Below are 15,531 nucleotides of genomic sequence, written 5' to 3'. Positions count from 1 at the left end.
TCTGGGGAAATAGAGTTCCAAGCTGACTGACTGTATAACAGTCATAAGTACCTGCCAAATAAATAATTTTAAATAAATAAATACATAACACAATGGGAAAATAATCACAACAGGTAATCTATAAAGGTTGTTCTTACCATATATACAGGTAGCTAATGAGAATTTGTAAAGAATCCAATAAATAAATGGTATGAATGAAAAATTGACTCCAGAAGACAAAAATAAATTCATACTTGAAGAGGGATCAATCTCACTAATAATTTTTTTAAAATACAAGTTAAACAATTACTGGGTTTTTATTAGATGTTACTAACACTGATGATGTCATCGTAAATGGTGGGAGCTGTCTACAAAGTGATTTTTTTTTTCAAACTTAATGGTCCTGTTTTATTTCTTTTTTTAAAATTAAATCTTTATTGTTCAGATTATTACAGTTGTTCCTCTTTTTGCCCCCTATAGCTCCCCTCCACCTGGTTCCCACCCCACCCTCTGCTCTTACCTCCCCCTCTCCCGCCCTGTCTTCATCATAGATGTACGATTTTTTTCCTATCTCTTCCCACACCCCTCACACCCCTTTCCCCCCGAGAATTACAAAGTGATTTGGCAACTCACACTAGAGACAGTTACAGCCCTTGACATAGAGGAACATGTGTCAAAGAAATAATTTTTTTAAATAACCTGTTTGAACATAGTGTCTTGTAGTTAAAACTTGTAAGTAATCCAAAGAACTGCAGGTATAAAAATGGCTACATAGGAAATAATATGTTAATTTAGTGAAATAGCAGGTCCCCATTAGGAAAAGCAATAGGGAAATGTCAATGGAAAGAGCTGTATAACTCTAAAGAACTTATAAGATAGAAAAGTAAAATTCCAAAAAACGTATATATTATGGTATTTTATTTTTACAATAAGGATGGTAAGAAACCACAGAATTTAGGCATAGTTGGTGATTAAATAAATTGATATTTGTTGTAGCTATTAAAACGTTTCTATTATACTTTTATTAGACAATGGATTACATATATAATGTAAAAATCAAACTGATGCTGGGATGCGTTTATTGGAAGACATAGCAGTTAGAGACTAAATTTTGCAGTCAGACAACCCTGGTTCCACTCCTGGCTCTTCTAGTCGTACCTGCTTGTGATGTTTCCAGTCACAGTTTCTTTACTTGTAAAATGAGAATTATGCTGACCATGCTGAGTTGCTGTAGGGATTTTAAAAACTGATATTAAAAAGTCCACAATGCACTGTGAGCAATGGTAATTGCTTCAAAAAGAAAAAAAAGAATAGGCAAATTAAAATGGGGAAGTGAATGGGAGGAGGAAGTAACATAGCAAGGGAGGGGAGGGAGAAAGGATTCAGATTCTACATTAGACTAAACAAATCTAATACAGATTTGACTTGCATTGAATATAATGCAAAGATGATTTTATACCACAGAGTACCTTCAAAGTAATGTTCCCACTACACTAGCTAATACACTGAACCTAGAGAAGAACTGGAGAAAAACACAAAATTTATGCAGTTAAAAAAAAAAAAGGTTATCTAAACAGAGGAGGAAAAGCCAATAGGTGACAATTACCATCTTCAATGTATGAGAAGTCCACAGAAGGCTAAATTTAAAAAGTAAATTTAGAATGAAAATCATTTTAACTAATCACAAAGTAAAAATTTATTATACAGCAAAGTAATATAGCAGACAGCCAACCAACCAATAAAGAACAATACATTAGTACGTATCACTGATTAGATATTAATAAACAACAGAACTGGTTTTTGGAGGTTGTGGTGTCTTTGTCCTTGGAAATTTGTCAAAAATAAACACTAAGACCTTTGTCCTGGCTAGACTTTAGACATTATTCTCCTGCCAGGGATCAAGACCTACTCATAATTCTTATGTAATTTTAATCTACTGCTAAATAAACAAGAGACCGCATGGTGAAGGCAAATGTAGCTCTGCTCTGGGGAGTCCTTACAGGACAGTGCTGGAACAGAAACAGCAAACACATCCAGTGGGTTGCAGGGCTCTGGAAGCAGAGCACTAAAAGTACGTAAAGAGCTTGGGACACAGTAGGTGCTCAGTAAATGATCGCTGTTGTCACTGATCATTCATTTCCAATAGTTTACGTAAAAGAAAGTTGGGTACTCTGTCAAAAAAAAATCTTACCCAACAATATCTTAACCAACTGAGCATTAAGTACTTTGTACTCAAATCTGGCTTTTTCTTTCACCTTTCTCAGCTAAGTACAGGTCAAGGGAATCAAAGGATTATGGGAATCAGAGTCATGTGCATCTAGCCCCTGGACTGTGCATTTCTAGCAATTCTAGAGCCTCTAGGTCCAAGTGCCAAGGTATTCAGGCGTCAGGGGGTGATGATTTCTGTACTTTGGGCTGTCTGCTCAAGCAAAGCACCGCTAAATATCCAGGGTTCCTACACCAGTGGTCCTCAGTGTGTGTCAGCACCATCTCCTGGGAACTTGAGAGAGATGTACATTCTCAGGCCCCTGCCCCATCCTACTGAAGCATAGATGCTGGAGTGGGCTCAGCATTCTGTGCTGCACTAGACCTCCAAGTGGTTGCAGTGCATGCTCACATTTGAGAACCATTGCTTTATGAAAAGCAGTTCTACATACAAAGTACAGTTAAGCAAGGGCTCCTTTCTCCTGAGGGCTTGTTCTCAGTCCCGATATCCAAAACAAGGATCCCCTTTAGAGCCACAGGACAAACTATTGACTTGAACTCTAGGGAGACTTCTTCAAGAATTGTTTCTAAATGACCAGGCGCTCTGAAATTTGGATTCAAAAGAGAAAAAAATATGTAAGTTAACTATTTAAATCATTTCAACTTCTTTCCTTGCCCTTAGATTAGCTTTTAGTGTCTTTTAATAAAATGAATAATTAAGGCTTCCTGCACACCCCCTACTGGGGATGTGCCCGCAACCAAGGCACATGCCCGTGGCCGGAATCGAACCTGAAACCCTTAAGTCCGCAGGCGAACGCTCTATCCACTGAGCCAAACCAGTCAGGGCTAAACTTTATTTTTAAGTACAGTTTTAGATTTACAGAAAAATGGATAGAGAGCTCCATACACCCACCCCATGCCATTCTGTCACCCTTCCCCCACCCCCAGACTTCCCTATTGACACTTTGCATAGTGTGGTACATTTGTTGGAATTAAAAAATAATATTGGTATGTTATCATTAACTATAGTCCCTAGCTTAGGGTTCACTCTTTGTATTGTAGAGTTCAATGGGTTTTGACACATGCATAGTGACATGTACCCACATGACATACAGAATAGTCTCACTGCCCAAAAAATCCTTTGAGCATTAGATTGGCTCTTATTGGCTTTTTAAAGTATTAAAATTGTGAGATAGAAAATATGATGAAAAATGCTCTGCAAATTGTTGTTAGTCTCACTATTATGATCCCTATTAGAAATAGGAAACAAAATCCCTATATAAATAGTAAAAATTTATGGAATTTTAGCGATAAAAGGACTCTTGAAGGTTAGCACATCTGAAATTCTTCAAGGCCTGCCCTCCAGTCTCTCAGCTTCCTGAGTCATTTATCTGATGACTCTACAAGGGAGAAAAGTAAATACATAAATTTTAAAACACAAAGCAAAAACAAATTTTGGTTCTAAGTAATCCTCTTAATCCCAGTTTAATCAAGCCTGGGTTCTTTTTCATTGCCAGTTTGCATCAGGAACATAATTACTTGCTGGAGCCTAATTTGAAAATGTTCATTATGAATGATAGGTGTAATATCTAAGAATAGAGTGGAATTGGCTGGTGCTTTGTTCCTGGGACATCTGTAGGATATTACAGGATTTGTGGGATTGCATTAGGACATTGTGAGAGTGATAAATAAGAGCTACATATTTTTCATCTTCCAGACCATGGATTTCAGTGACACTTTATAACCATGCACTTTGGAACATGAAAAAAAAAATTTAAACAATGACCTTGTTAGATATTTTGTCCTCAAATTCATTACTCTTTAAAATGTAAATTCAGCAATTTCAATCTAGATGAGTGAAAGAGTATGGAGCCGTCTACAATGTCACTTTAGGTCTTCCGAAGTGAAGGATTTACTTTATAAAGCATTTATATTCCTTTTCATACCTTGATAATAGCGATATGTGACTCTTCCCTTTGCTGTATGGAGGATAATGGCAGGCTTTATTTTAATTTACACCTATTTAAAGTACATTTACCTGATATTTCTCAGTCTCTTGAAAACTTTTGTCATTAAGCTTAGCCTTCATTTAAATCACCAGACCTATGTAGTTCAGGCTTTGTGAACATTTATTTGCAAACTCCTCAGAAAATTACTAACTTAGCCTTTACTTTGGAAAGATCCATTAGAATTTAAACTGGATGCATTTGCCAGAACCCTTGAAATGGATCATAATTATGTCTTTGTACTTATCTGTGAATATATTATCTAAGGGCAATTATTTTTCTGAAACACTTTCTTTTGCTCAAACAGCAACAGTTCCAAAATATTATTGAAAATGTGATGAAGAAACAGATTTAGTGAAAATTAAGTGACATAGGTTTATGTTTTAGCATGCCAATGAGGTTAAGAAAATAAGTATTTTCACTATTGTTATTAACTTTTAAAATTAGGAGTGCAGAAAACAAACTTCTTAATCCAAAGACATTTCTGAAAGTGAAATAGTCTGAAAAACTGACAGCTTCTCTCCTATTTTATCCACTATACCATAAGAAAAATAATAACTTGTGTATGTTATTCACCTGTGTTGGGGAGGAAAAAGAATTTTCCTTCTACCCTTCAAGTTCATCTGGCTAATCTAATAATCAAATGAACATGAAACAGATTTACAAGAGAAAATAATCAAATTTATTACATATGTACATGTGGGGGTTCCCTAAGAATAGAGGACTCTAGGACAGACTGGGCATTTCAGGTTCACATGCCATTCTAGACCAAAAGAAGGGGGGCAGGCGTCTGGGACATCAGAAGGAAAGTGGGCAATCCAGAGATGGATGAGAAAGAGCACACATCTGGTAAACAAATCTTCCAGGACACCCAGACACAATGGGACTCAGGGGGGAGTCTAAAACCTGACCCTGCTTGGCTGCTTCCTTCCTACCTCGCTTAGATCACAGGCCACTAAGGTGAGCAGATTTTCCTTTGAGTAGGTGTTTCTTAAAAATAACCAGCTTAGAATAATCAACATAACAAAAGGGCATATCTTGGGGGCTGGCAAGTTTCCTAGGCTCTGTGGCCCCCATCAGTGCCATAGAGACTGTGAAGAAGAAGCTAGCCGAGTTGGACAACTTCTAACCCCAGGCACCCATCCTTTCTAGAATCTATCCCTAGGTCTCTATGAAAGTCTACAATTCCCAACACACCCGGCTCTTTTTGGGTGAGCCCTGAGTTTCTCTCAGTCTAAACCCCAAGTAAGTTTTCAGGGGCTGGAGAGGAAGCAAGGAAAGGATGCCCCAGCCTCATTGAGTGACAGTAATAAAAATAGAATATATGTTATTAATATGGCTTTTGCAGGTGGGATAGCTTGCATGTTAGAGAAATTTAGGTAATTTTACTTTAATTTGTTTTATAATCAACAATGCCATAGATGTACCAAACACGTTTCATTACTACCTACAAAGCATTTCAAGAATGGGCAGCTACCTCACACCCAGTAATGCTTTTCTAGATATTTGTGGTTACACTAGCAAATGTTTTGAAATGTGTTGTTTATTTTTACAGGAGCATGAGGACTGATTCAAACACTTCAGGTAAGGAACAGATTCCACTACATTTCTTTGTGATCCCTGGTATCTGGTAGTCCCCTCTGGGTCCTGGAGCAGAGTAGTTAAGAGCGAAGGAATCAAGCGAGATGTGTTGACGCATTCCCTCTCCTGCCTCTGCTCCCTTCTGAGTCCTGCGCTCAGAAACTCTTGCCCAGAGCCTGTCCTCCTGCGATCTTTCACATAGGGGGCCTCGCTTCAAAGTCTTTTGTGCTGGTAGGGTTCGGTTTCCCAGTTCCCCATATCTAACTCCCTGGGCAGGAACCACTCCCAGGCTAGCTCTGCAGGCAGAACCCAAACAATAGGGCCTCTTGTCCTTGCTGATTTGAAAGGGGAGTGGTCCACAAGTACATGTCTTGGTAAATCTGAAGTCATCGCCCCCTTTTCTTCCTGCTTTCTGCTTGGGCCTCTGCTTTGCTGTCAGGTGATTCCATTTAGTGTTTTGTTTGGCAGTTTTTTCTTCACAAATTCTCATGTCTCGGGATTTCTCATGTCTCTGGATTTTAAAGCTTTTGACGTGGAGGTGGTCCTATAGGCACCAGTGGAGAGCTCCCCCCGGCTTGCTGCTGACCCACTTCTAAGTTACCGTGGGGGTGGAGCCGACCTCAGCTCCAGTCATGCACATACAAGAATGTCATGGAAGGAACATAGAGGCACATTTTGCTGGACTTAAGTGGGGGGTGGGGTGTGGGGTGGGGGGAGGAATACTTCTTCTTTAAAAACCAACACTTAAAATATATTTGTAGTCACATTTGCAAGAATCCTCCTCAAAAAAAGCAAATAATTAGAGGAGAGGTGTTTATACAGGGGAATTTGTCTCTGGGCCTTCCCACGGGCATTACTGTCCAAGTACCAGATCAGCTTCACCTAATGTGGCTTCACCTATGTTACAGTCCACTGTACTGAACCTGACACCATCGCAGGGAAATGTTATCGTAGTTTATAATAAAAATGCAAAATCTCCTTTGCAGCGTCTAGAACTTTCACCTATCAATTCCTACCCCAGATTGTATTTCAAAAAGAAATCAAAGTGAATTTGTAGAAATTCCAGAGATGTCCAATCAGCAAATATTTCCTCTCATTCTCTAGGGAAGGGTCAATCTAGCAGCAGCCTTATCACTAACACATAGTACATTAGCACATAATTAGTACATTCTCCATGTACTCTGAAGTGCTCCTTATTTAAGCCAAGGACAGTTTAAATTAATGTAGGAAATCAATATTTTTATCTTCACCCTACATGTGACTGATTCCTTCACCTGTCTTTTGGCACAAACTCAATTTTGTTCAACTGAACAAGCATCCAGGGCCTATCTATTATATATGAAGTACTGGCAGGCTCTGGGAGAGATCAAAACAAAATAAATAACAATACGTAGACATATTGATGCACAAATAACATAAATTTGTGATAGTATACCTTTCAGAGAAAAGTGGAAGACCTACTTTTAGCTCAAGAAGGAGAGAGAGAAAATCATGAAAGACTCTATGAAGGAGGCAGTCTTTGAGTTAGAAAGGGGGAAGCAAGAATATCCTGGATATAGGGAATGGTGTGAACAAAATCAAAGGGGTGGGGTAGTGCTGGGCATGGTCAATACAGGAACAAAGAGAGGTGCAGCCAGAATGCAAGGCAGGAGCCAGCCTGTGGAGGTCCTGCACCATGCGAGGGAGTGTGGACATCACTGTTTGGTCGGAAAGGAGGAGCCATGAAAAGGCAGAAAGGACAAAATTACTGTTATGTTTTAGGACAATTGCAACTTCTAAGAGAAGCTGGAGCAGAGTAGAGATAGGAGATCATAATAGTCCAGGTGAAGGGTGCCAAGGTTTGAACCAGGTAAGAAGCCGTGAGATAAAAAGGACATGAATATGTAGTCAGTACGACTTACGGACTGACTACCTGTGGGGGCAAGAGAAAAAAAAACACAAAAAAACAACAAACTGAAGACAACAGCTTGGGAGGCAACATGACTAGAAAGCAGTGAGTCCATGATACAATCTGGGAAAGGAATTGGAAGAGTTTGGGAAAGTGAAGAATTCAACTATCAAACCCTGAACTTAGAATCAAAAGCCCTAGCTTTGACCTCTAACTGCACTTCCTCTGTTTCATATTCAACCCCTCTGGGCCTCAGTTTTCTCAACTGTCAAATGTGTGTGCATATGGGTGGGGAAGGAGGGGCATGGTTAGCTGTCTTGGGGCCCTCTCCACTGTTAGGACTTTATAAGCTGATATTTTTGTGGTCCGGGCGGCCCCTCTTTGTAAATATAGAGGCAGCTTAGAACAGGGCTCTGGGAATGAGGAGCAAAGCAAAGAACAGCCCCCGGGCAGCAAAATTCCACTCTGAGCATGTTAAGCCCCAGGGACAGTATAGGATGCAAGTCTGGCATGCAGGTTTCTCAAAAGTATTAATTTTTTCCCTGTTTGTTTTCTTTCATGTACTTTCTCATTCTTTCCACTTTTCTTTCCTCGATCTCCCCATTTTTCATTACTTAGGATTGTATAGTTTTTCAATTTTCCCTCTGATTAGCATTTCTTTCCCCTTTTTCACACTGCTCTGAATCACTTCTTTTTCCTCTTTCATCCCCTCTTAGGCACGCTGAGCGCTCTTTCCCCCAAGAAAAGCAAAGATTCGTGGAATCATAATCCCTCGTTGAATTTAGATTGAATGTAGACTAAAATTGAGTCTGTAAATCTGATTTCTACCCTATTTCTACTCTATGTAGAAGCCCGAATAATGAGTGCTCCCACTGCAGTAAAACGAACCCCTGGTCCTATTAACCTCTCAGATTCTCACTCACCCCACTGCTGGGCAATGGCCAGCTGCAGGCATGGTTTCTAATTCATCTCTCTCAAATCTCTCAGCAGTTTGAAAGAATCACACTTTTTCTCCTTTCTCAGTAAGATTTTGGGTAAAGAGGCACTTCAAATGCATTTTTACAAAAAGGCTATGAGGCAGGGCCTAGGGCCCAGGCTAACCTTGTCTCTCTGGATCTGGGTCCATCTCTCTTCCTTCTTGACTTTCAATGTCTTATCTTCCTAACCTTTCTTCTCTTTAACTTTGCTGAAAAAAAAATCAGTTTATCTGTGAACCTATGGTATTTTTCAAATGTGTAAAGGAATGAGACAAAGGATAGAGATTCAAGGAAAGAAGAGAGGGGAAAATTCTTATGAAATACTGGGAGCGTCCTCCCTATCCCCACTAGCCTTTCTTTTCCAATTCGGAATCAAATTCCTCAGAATCCTAAATGGGCAGGGTCATTTTGTGTTGATAAAACCGAGGCTAAAAAGAGAAAGGGTGGGAGGACCCTAAAGGAAACCTGTTTGTGAAACTTAACAACGAGCTCCAATGGAAAGAATAAAGACATTTTTTATGAGAATGCTGGCATATCATTTGAATTTAAGACCCAGAATACGTTCCCTTTCTTTCTGTGCTTTTTCTCTCTCCTGCTTGTGACTTTTTTCTTCTTCTTCACTTCCCCTCTCTTCCCCTGTCCCCACTATTTTCCTTTTTGCCCTTTGTCTCTCTCCCCTCATGTCAAAGCCTCTTCTAATTTCCTCGAACTTGTGCCTCATCTGTCTCCCCTTTTCTCAGGGGAACGGATGTGAGGAGAGGAAAGTAAAACAGAAAAAGCAAAGACCAATGGATAAAAGACATGTAAGACAACCTAAAGGTAATTTTTTACAATTATAAATCCCTATGGATATAAAGGACAGACATGACACTTGCACAAAAAGTTATCAAAAAATCGAATCTTTTAACATTGAACCTTATTGCTCCTATTGTAGTGACAATAGACGGGGACTGGAATGTTGAGGGTTGGTTGTGGTTTCTGCTCTAAGTCCACAGGAAAAGAGGAAGCCTCGGATAAGACACTGGAAGGGAATTACTTGAAGCTGCTTTTACGTGATTTCTTTCATTCTCATTCTTCCTCTTCCTCTTTGCCTCCCTCATCACACTCTTGCCCAACCTGATTTCTTAGGTTAGCCAACACAGCCAAACCCTCTCTCTTTCATACCACAGTTATACCAATATTTATAGAGCACCTACTAGGCTGTTACATACAGTTGTGTAAATTTCACACTGCATGGTTTAGTCACATTGTAGCCTATGTGCAGTGCATCACCTGCATAGCTGCAGGTGGTGGCCCAGGCTTACTATTCTAAAGTTCTTTGGGACGCTAGCTTGACAGTGAGTTACTTACGAATGAAACTTCTTTCAGCAGCCTCCCACAACATAGCTACTGTGTGTGTGTGTGTGTGTGTGTGTGTGTGTGTGTGTGTGTACCCATGCATACATGTGTACACTTAGGGGCTGAGTTTGTAGAATTGAAGAGAAGGTTGGAGAACCAGGAGTGGCCTTGCAGGAACCTCATGTGCATCTCATCAGGGCTCTGATGATAGTGGAGGTGCCCACCCTTCTTTTACCCGTTCTGCCATGTTGCCACTAAAGTCAGCTAGGTTAGCGCTGAGTACTTAGTTTATTCACAGAGCCCCACCCAGATGCACACCATGGGCCAGAGGTTACGCACCAGAGGAAAACAGTGTGGCCAAAAAATAACAAACGCCCACACACAATAACCCCCTGGCCTTCACCTACACTGCTTAGTCTGTGCCTATGCTTTTGTGGTTTTTCTGCCCAATGCACGGAATTTGTGCAAGAGTAGGCTTTCCTTCCCCTGGCTGCGGCACTGGCTTCCCTCTGACACCCGGGACCCTGACTTCCCTCGCAGCTCTGGCTTCATCCAGAAGGTCGTCTGGAAGGATGTCTGGTCTAATTAGCATATTGCCCTTTTATTATTATAGATGGTAGCCATGGACAGTGAAAGGGTGTCACTCAGGGTGACATGTGCTGGTTCCTACATCCACGTAGAGAGAATCCCAAGTCCTGCTAGTTCTCAAAACAGGGTGGGACAAAAGTAGGCTTACAGTTGTTCGTATGGAAAATAATACAATAATTAATAAAAAATAATATAAGAACAAACTTTCTGTTTCAAGTACTCACAACTGTAAACCTACTTTTGCTCCACCCTATAGTGTACAATTTAGAGAGAGAAAATCCTTTAAAGATAACCCAATATTCTGTGATTTCATCCTTTGATTGATATATTTTATAGCAATGAAATTTCAAATATTGGGGTCTTATTAAGAACTACAAAAAGGGCAAAAAAGGATATACATACCACATTTAAATCTTGACTTCTGGTTTTTAAAAAGTGGCTCTCAAATATTTAAACTGTGAATTGCTTATGTATGGGCAAAGATAGACACTTTTTTAGATGGTGAAAAGAGACTTCATATTACAACTGAAGTAATGTGAAAGTTATTTGGCCCCTTATTTCAATGAGCTTGTAATACCTATGACTTATTTTAGGACTCAGTTTAGGTACAAAATAATTCCATGTTATATCTATTATTCTTACAGAATAAAAGCCCATACTCTTTTAATCTTGATATCTTGATTTATTAGATTCTTACATGGGTAGAAATAGCTTCAAACAAAAATTTTAAGAAATGTAGAGGTTCCTTTAACATTGCTTCAACCTATAAAAAACAAAAACTTATCTGTCCAAAGGATGTTTATTCTTATATTAAAAAGAAAAGCTGGATTATAAGCATAATTTTACTTATTACAATCACTTATTTTATGCATATTTAGTTTTTATAAGTTTATTTACAGAAATAACTTTAATTCTCTATTTTAGACTTTTGAATTAATTGAATTGACTCCTCCATCTTTTTTATTTCCCAGATAAATACAAACTACTAAACTAAAAAAACAAGCACAGCTCAAGAAATAACAGCCAACACAAGGAAAAAAACAAAGCGGTGTCTTCCATGTGGCAGAAATAAAGGCTACCACTAACCATTAAGCACTTAAATCTATGTCAATCTCATTTCTTAACCCTTAATTATTGTGAATTATCAATTTTTAAGGAAGATAGAGGCATATACATAATTGTAAGATTTTTAATTCATAAACTCAATTTTCACCTATAGGACTTCTTTGGGGTTATTGGAAAAGTTTGTTATTCTCTTTGGTTTTACCTTTCTCATTTGGACATTAATCCAACACTACATTGCTGCTAACATTGGGCCTGTGGCATCCTTGAAGGAGGGGCCGTGTTCGTTCCATCTTTGTATTCTAGCTGCGCACCTGGCCTGAGAAACAGTATTTATGGAATCGAACGCCATTTCAGAGTTTATTTTTTTAATCCCCATACTTTAAAAATAAAGAAACTACAGGCAGTCTCCATCCATAAATATAGTTTGAATCTTTAATAGCCACCACTTACTCATTTTCAAAAAGCTGCCGGTAATCTATAATATGCTTTGCAAGCATTCTCCATCTTCACAGTAATCTGAGGATATTGCTACTTTCCTGTTTCACAGACAGATGGCCAAAGTGAAGCTTAGCAAGGTTAAGTTGCTTGTCCAAAGTCATACAGCTAAAATATATACATTCAGGAGCACGTTGGCTGCAGTATTGAGAAGATATCAGTGCAAAAGAGCCTATTAGCGTGGTAGCAGTGGGGTGGGTGAGAAGTGGTTAGATTCTGGATATGAAGGTAGAAATGAGAGGACTTCCCACTGGATTGCATCTACAGTAGAAAGAAAGCCTCACCAACTGGAATAGTGAGGTCACCATATATTGAAATGAAGAAACCTAGATAAACATAAAAAGTTATGGCATGTTCAATTTGTAATAATCATTAGGAAATCAAATGGAGGTGTTGAGCCTAATAGTTGAATATATGATTCCAGAGTTATGACAGAGGTTTAGGCTCGAGACAAATTTAGAGTTGACAGTGTATAAACAGAATTTAAAGCAACCGAGACCAGATACAATCACATAGGTAGTGAGTGATAAAGAACACGATAAGAACAACTACAAAGAATTAATGTATATAGTGCCTGGCATGTTTTAAGCGCTTTACATAAATAGATTCATTTGGTCTTCACAACCACTAAAAGAGGTAGCTACTTATATTATCATCAATTTATAGGTAAGGAAATTGAATCTTAGAGAAATTAATTTCTTCTGATCAAACAGCTAGCAAGTGGTAGAACTAGGATTCAAACCCAGGCAGAGAGAGGTAAAATATTAAGTGTAGCCTGGGAGACTCCAACTTTTAGCAATCAGGGAGATAAGGAAGAACCAGCAAAGAAGACTGAGAAGGAGGTTCCTGGGTGTAGGCAGAGAGCTAGCGTGGTCAGGAGCCCAGAGGACAAAATGGGGAAAATGCTCAATGGCATCAAACTTGCTGGCAGGTCAAGGACGACGAGGACTGAACACTGACCTTTGCATTTAACAAAGTGGCTCTAACAGGTGACCTTGATAAAGGCTGTTTTGAAGCTGCGATGGAGTTAAATCTCAATCAGAGTGAGTCCAAGACTGGATAGAAGAAGCATTGGAGTTCAACTCTCTCGAGCTCAGCAGATACGTCCCCAGACCCAGTGAGAGGTATTCACGTGTGGATGTGAATTAAAAGTGGTAGCTGAGATTTATTACATAAACAAAAATAGAGATTTGATTGGGCACTTAGTGAGGAAAAGATATGGATAATTTTATTGCTCTATTTAGGAGAAAAAACATGATATCCTTTCTCTTGAATTCAGTCTTGGTCTTTCTCTTATTAGAAAAAATTTCCAAGCTCCAAATATACCTGCCCCCTCTCTCCAAACTAAAACGTCTCCTGGACCATATTTCATTTGTCTACACATCCCCCGTCTAGCCCAGGACAACCCAAGGGCACACAAACAAGTGGGATAAATGACTAACGCTCTAAATATTGAATATGCTACTCTGAAGTTATTGTTGACTACTTGCTGTTCCCATAATAAGCCCATGCTTTTCTCTGTGTTCTTCACTCATTCAAATTGATAAAAAGTGTTATCTTTTTAAAAGGTATGTATAAGATCTTGAGTTTCCTATTACTATGGACGTGGTGTCTTTTCTTTCCCTGTCCTTCTCCCTACTCATTAGATAGCAAAGCTTCTCCTAGTATAAGACTTTACCATTTTTGAGCCTTATTTTCATTTATTATATTTTACGTTTATGGACTTGTCTTATCTTGTCCCTTTCCCCACCTCCAGGTCAGGGACTGTCCCATGTTTCAGTTCTCTACAGCATAGTACTTAGACATAAGAAGTATTCGATTATATATATATAATATTCGATTATATATATATAATGTATATGTATATATATTATATTAATGAATGAATATTGAAGTCAACTGAGTTGAATGATACACATCTGTATTGAATGACACTGATGCTAAACAAACCAAAGACAGTAGGACTTCCCATTCCACATGGCAACAACTGTGTAATGTCCTTAGCTTAGGGACATAATCATTTTAGCTAGATTTATGATTTATTTATTTTTAGAGTACTTCTTAATACTCTAAAACATCAAAACGATAATACCTAAACCCACTTAAGTTAGAAAAATTCATGATTTATTGGTTTGCTTTCTGTTTTTATGGTATTTAAAAATCTTAGATACTTGTGTAATAATGACTGGTTTCATAACTTCTCTTATATCTCGATCAGTGAGCATTCTTTTAATTTACATCATTTCTGATCATCTGTTTCATACAGTCAGAAGTGATTAGGCTTCTAATTCAGTTATGAAAACTTTGGCTTTCACTAGTACATAGAGATGATAAAACCAAAGGGATATAATAGCCTTAGTTAAGGATTTCACATATAACAGGGAATGGTAGAATCTTGAAAACTGAGATTCCAGACGTTGCAAATGGCTGAAATGCAATAGTAATATATTTCCCCTAAGCCTTTAGCATATAAAATGGAACATTTTATTACGTAAACATGTAACAGAAGCTGTTGGCAAATGATGGGTTAAGCAGACGCCAAGATGAGGAAGGAGGAAAGGTGTTTCCTATGGTTACTCTCCACCATACACTTGTTTTTACAGTTTGGTTTTCACTACTCACCCGAAAAACTCAGTTACAAATTTGCCAGGGTGACTCTGTGGGTGAATCTGCCTTGTGACAAAGACGAACAGCTCTTCTGGTGGGGTTTTAAAGCACAGATTACCCATTTCATTCTATTTTGGGATGAAATTATATTTTCTTAACTCCCTATGCTATCTATGCTAGATTCCATATGCAGAGGCTATCAGAATCTCAAAGCTAGAAAAAATATGCAGTTAACCTGTTATATTATGGATGAGAACATTTAGGGAAGTAAACTTGGGAATAGTTTAGGACATTTTCACGCTCTGAAATCACAGAACTAGTTAGCATCAAAGTTAAAACTCAAATCCAATTACCTTCAATTTCTTTCACTTTTTTCTCCTCCCCCTCCTCCTCCCCCCCCAGCCCTCTCCTCCTCTTTAATTTTCTTTTTCTTTTTTTTCACAAGGCCAAGTAATTTGGGATTCTGGGCATGGCTTTATTCACCAGAAAATAAACTTTTTATTTGCCATAGGGTCTACCCTCTTTTAAAAGGAAATACGTTGGGAAGTAAAAATAATAGCTAACGTTTGTGTAGCACTTGACAAAGGAATTTCCACATATTTGGAGAACATTAGCTGCTATCTCGCACAGATAGTGATCATCTTTTTACTAGGGTGTGGCCCTGTGACGGAGGAGGCCAAGCAGCCGGGGAAGCAAGCCTAGGGAGCGGAGAGTTCGGGTGGGTAGGGTGCTATGCACAGTTGCTTGGAGCCAGGCAATTGGAATGCACCGGGGATGAGAGACTGCTTTTTAAAGAATTCTT

At 38.8% G+C, this 15,531-nt stretch overlaps 1 protein-coding gene across 1 annotated transcript in view; it reads left to right on the top strand.

Annotated features, from left to right (window-relative positions):
- Positions 1 to 8,578, top strand: part of FAM71D (family with sequence similarity 71 member D) — a 20,107-nt gene extending 11,529 nt beyond the window's left edge. Inside the window, exons 5-6 of the mRNA XM_006760784.1 lie at positions 5,746 to 5,774; positions 8,278 to 8,578. Coding sequence (XP_006760847.1) covers positions 5,746 to 5,774; positions 8,278 to 8,342 — 94 coding nt within the window. The 3' untranslated portion in view covers positions 8,343 to 8,578. The remainder of the gene's footprint in view (positions 1 to 5,745; positions 5,775 to 8,277) is intronic.
- The last annotated feature ends 6,953 nt before the right edge of the window (positions 8,579 to 15,531 follow it).

Source organism: Myotis davidii, unplaced genomic scaffold (genome assembly GCF_000327345.1).
Source record: "Myotis davidii unplaced genomic scaffold, ASM32734v1 scaffold17, whole genome shotgun sequence".
Classification (NCBI taxonomy): Eukaryota; Metazoa; Chordata; class Mammalia; order Chiroptera; family Vespertilionidae; genus Myotis; species Myotis davidii.
Note: the sequence above shows the minus strand (reverse complement) of the source record. Positions and strands in the feature narration are given on the sequence as shown.